The sequence below is a fragment of the Antrostomus carolinensis genome, unplaced genomic scaffold (assembly GCF_000700745.2).
Source record: "Antrostomus carolinensis isolate BGI_N321 unplaced genomic scaffold, ASM70074v2 scaffold44910, whole genome shotgun sequence".
NCBI lineage: Eukaryota > Metazoa > Chordata > Aves > Caprimulgiformes > Caprimulgidae > Antrostomus > Antrostomus carolinensis.
This window is the reverse complement of record NW_010287208.1, coordinates 1-2,113: the sequence shown is the minus strand read 5'-3', so window position 1 is coordinate 2,113 and position 2,113 is coordinate 1. Positions and strand designations below refer to the sequence as shown.

The 2,113-nt window shown below is 62.8% G+C and overlaps 1 protein-coding gene across 1 annotated transcript; it reads right to left on the bottom strand.

The window, feature by feature from the left end:
• Positions 1-95: 95 nt before the first annotated feature.
• LOC104520173 (semaphorin-3F) lies at positions 96-1,942 on the bottom strand (the record flags this gene model as incomplete). The annotated part of the gene is made up of 4 exons (XM_010162224.2): positions 96-217; positions 1,277-1,499; positions 1,616-1,760; positions 1,873-1,942. Coding segments are annotated over 4 exons (560 nt in total), but the record flags the coding sequence as incomplete, so codon positions are not given.
• Between the last annotated feature and the right edge of the window lie 171 nt (positions 1,943-2,113).

Sequence of the window (2,113 nt, the reverse complement as noted above, 5' to 3'; positions counted from 1 at the left end):
TACAGCAGGCAAGAGGAGAAATGCTTGGGGTGTCTCCAGAGCCAGTCAAGGGGTGGTTGGTGTCCCAAGGGGCTGGCTGGCTGGATCGAGGACTCTCAGCAGAAGGTGGAGGACAGGACAACCCTTACCTTGAACACCTCGATCTCCTCCAGCATGAGCTCCTCTGTCTCCATGTCATCCCGGGGGAGCACAATGACCTTCTGCACAGTGCCCCGATCTGCAAGACATCATGGTGACAAGACGCTCAGTGCCACCCCTGGGTACCCGTGCCCTCCCCTCCTGAGAAGGGGGTCCCTACTGGGGTTGGGGGGAGGAAGGGCCCCCCCAAAGCCCATCCCTCGATCTCCTCCAGCATGAGCTCCTCTGTCTCCATGTCATCCCGGGGGAGCACAATGACCTTCTGCACAGTGCCCCGATCTGCAAGACATCATGGTGACAAGACGCTCAGTGCCACCCCTGGGAACCCGTGCCCTCCCCTCCTGAGAAGGGGGTCCCTACTGGGGTTGGGGGGAGGAAGGGCCCCCCCAAAGCCCATCCCCATCTCTCTCCCACTGCAGCAGGTGGCTGTGCCTGGGGTGCAGCGTACTGGCTAAGGTCATACCACCTGTGGCTAGGGACTGCCACCACCCAGGGCAAGGTGGGGACAGCAGCCAGCGATGGGCACCAGGGCAGGGGAAGGACCAGGATGGATCATGGGGACTTTGGGATGCACATTAGAGCAGGGGAAGCACCAGGTTGAGTGATGGTGTCCCCAGGATGGGCACTGGGGCCAGGGAAGGACAGGGTGGGATGCTGCTGCCTCTTGGATGGGCAATTGGGCAGGGGAAGCTGGAGGGTGGATGATGGCAGGCATAGGATGGGCAACAGGAAGCACAAGGCTGGATCACAGAGCCTGTAAGATGGGCACCAGGGTCAGGAAAGGATGAAACTGGATGGTGGGGCCCCTGGGATGGGCACCGGGACAGGGAGAGGACCAGGCTGGGTGGTGGCATCTCTAGGATGGAAGGAATCATGCTGGATTGCTGGCCCTGGGGATGGGAACTGGGCATGGGGAAGGACCAGGATGGATGGTGGGGTCCATGGGATGAGCACGAGGGCAGGGGAAGGACCAGGCTGGAGCCCCAGGGAGATGCAGGGATCTCAGGGGGGGTCTCAGCCCCTTGACCCACTCCAGCATGACGGTGGGCACCGTGCTCTGGCCAGCCCTGGTGGTGCCCATGCCCTCCGGGGCCGCGCCGGAGCATGCTGCATTCCCCGCGGTGCGCGGCGTGGGTACCTGTGCCCAGGAAAAGCACCTCATAGCGCCCGTCTGCCGCGTCCACCTGGTCGACGGCCACGGTGGTGAAGCGGTAGTTGACGTTGGTGCGGACCACCAGAGGCTGGCGGTGGGTGGGGTAGACGGCGTGGTACATCAGCGGGTGCGCGCGCATGAAGTTGATCACTTCATCGGGGTAGTCCTTGGTTGACTTCATGGATGGGGTGAAGGTCCCCCCAGGGCACTGTGGCACAAACATCACCTGCGCTTGGTGACCCAGTACCCGGGCACGGGTCTGAGGGTGTCAGCTACCCAGCAGGCGCTGGCGCAGCTCCCCGTGTGTCATCAGGGGGTACTTACAGTGCCTGGCCGGGGGTAGGGCATTTTGCCTGTGTAGGGCATCCACTGGTAGTTGGGTCCCTCCTTGTGTGCGAAGGGCCCGTTGAAAACCATGCGGATGTCGGCCATGGAGTAGACACAGACAGCAGAGCCCTTGAAGACCGACCTGGGAGGAAGGACCTGCTGCCACCCTCCAGCATGGCGCTGCCTGCCATGGGACCCTCACCCAGCTGGGGACCCCCTCTCTGCCACCCCGTAGCGGGAGGGTCAGCACTCACCCCGAAGCGGAGAACACGGCATAGATAACAGGGTTCTTGGTGTCCTGTGTCTGCTGGATGAAGACATCCTCTTGGGACAGAAAGATGGAGGTGTCACCATGGGGGAGGCAGGGAGGCACCCCCCCGTCACACCCAGGGACACCAGCACAGTGGGAGAGCAGTTCCCCATGGGATAGGTCAGAGGTGGGGGACAGCAAGGGGGTCCTCATCCATCCCCATGAGACTGGGTACTGTGTCACCT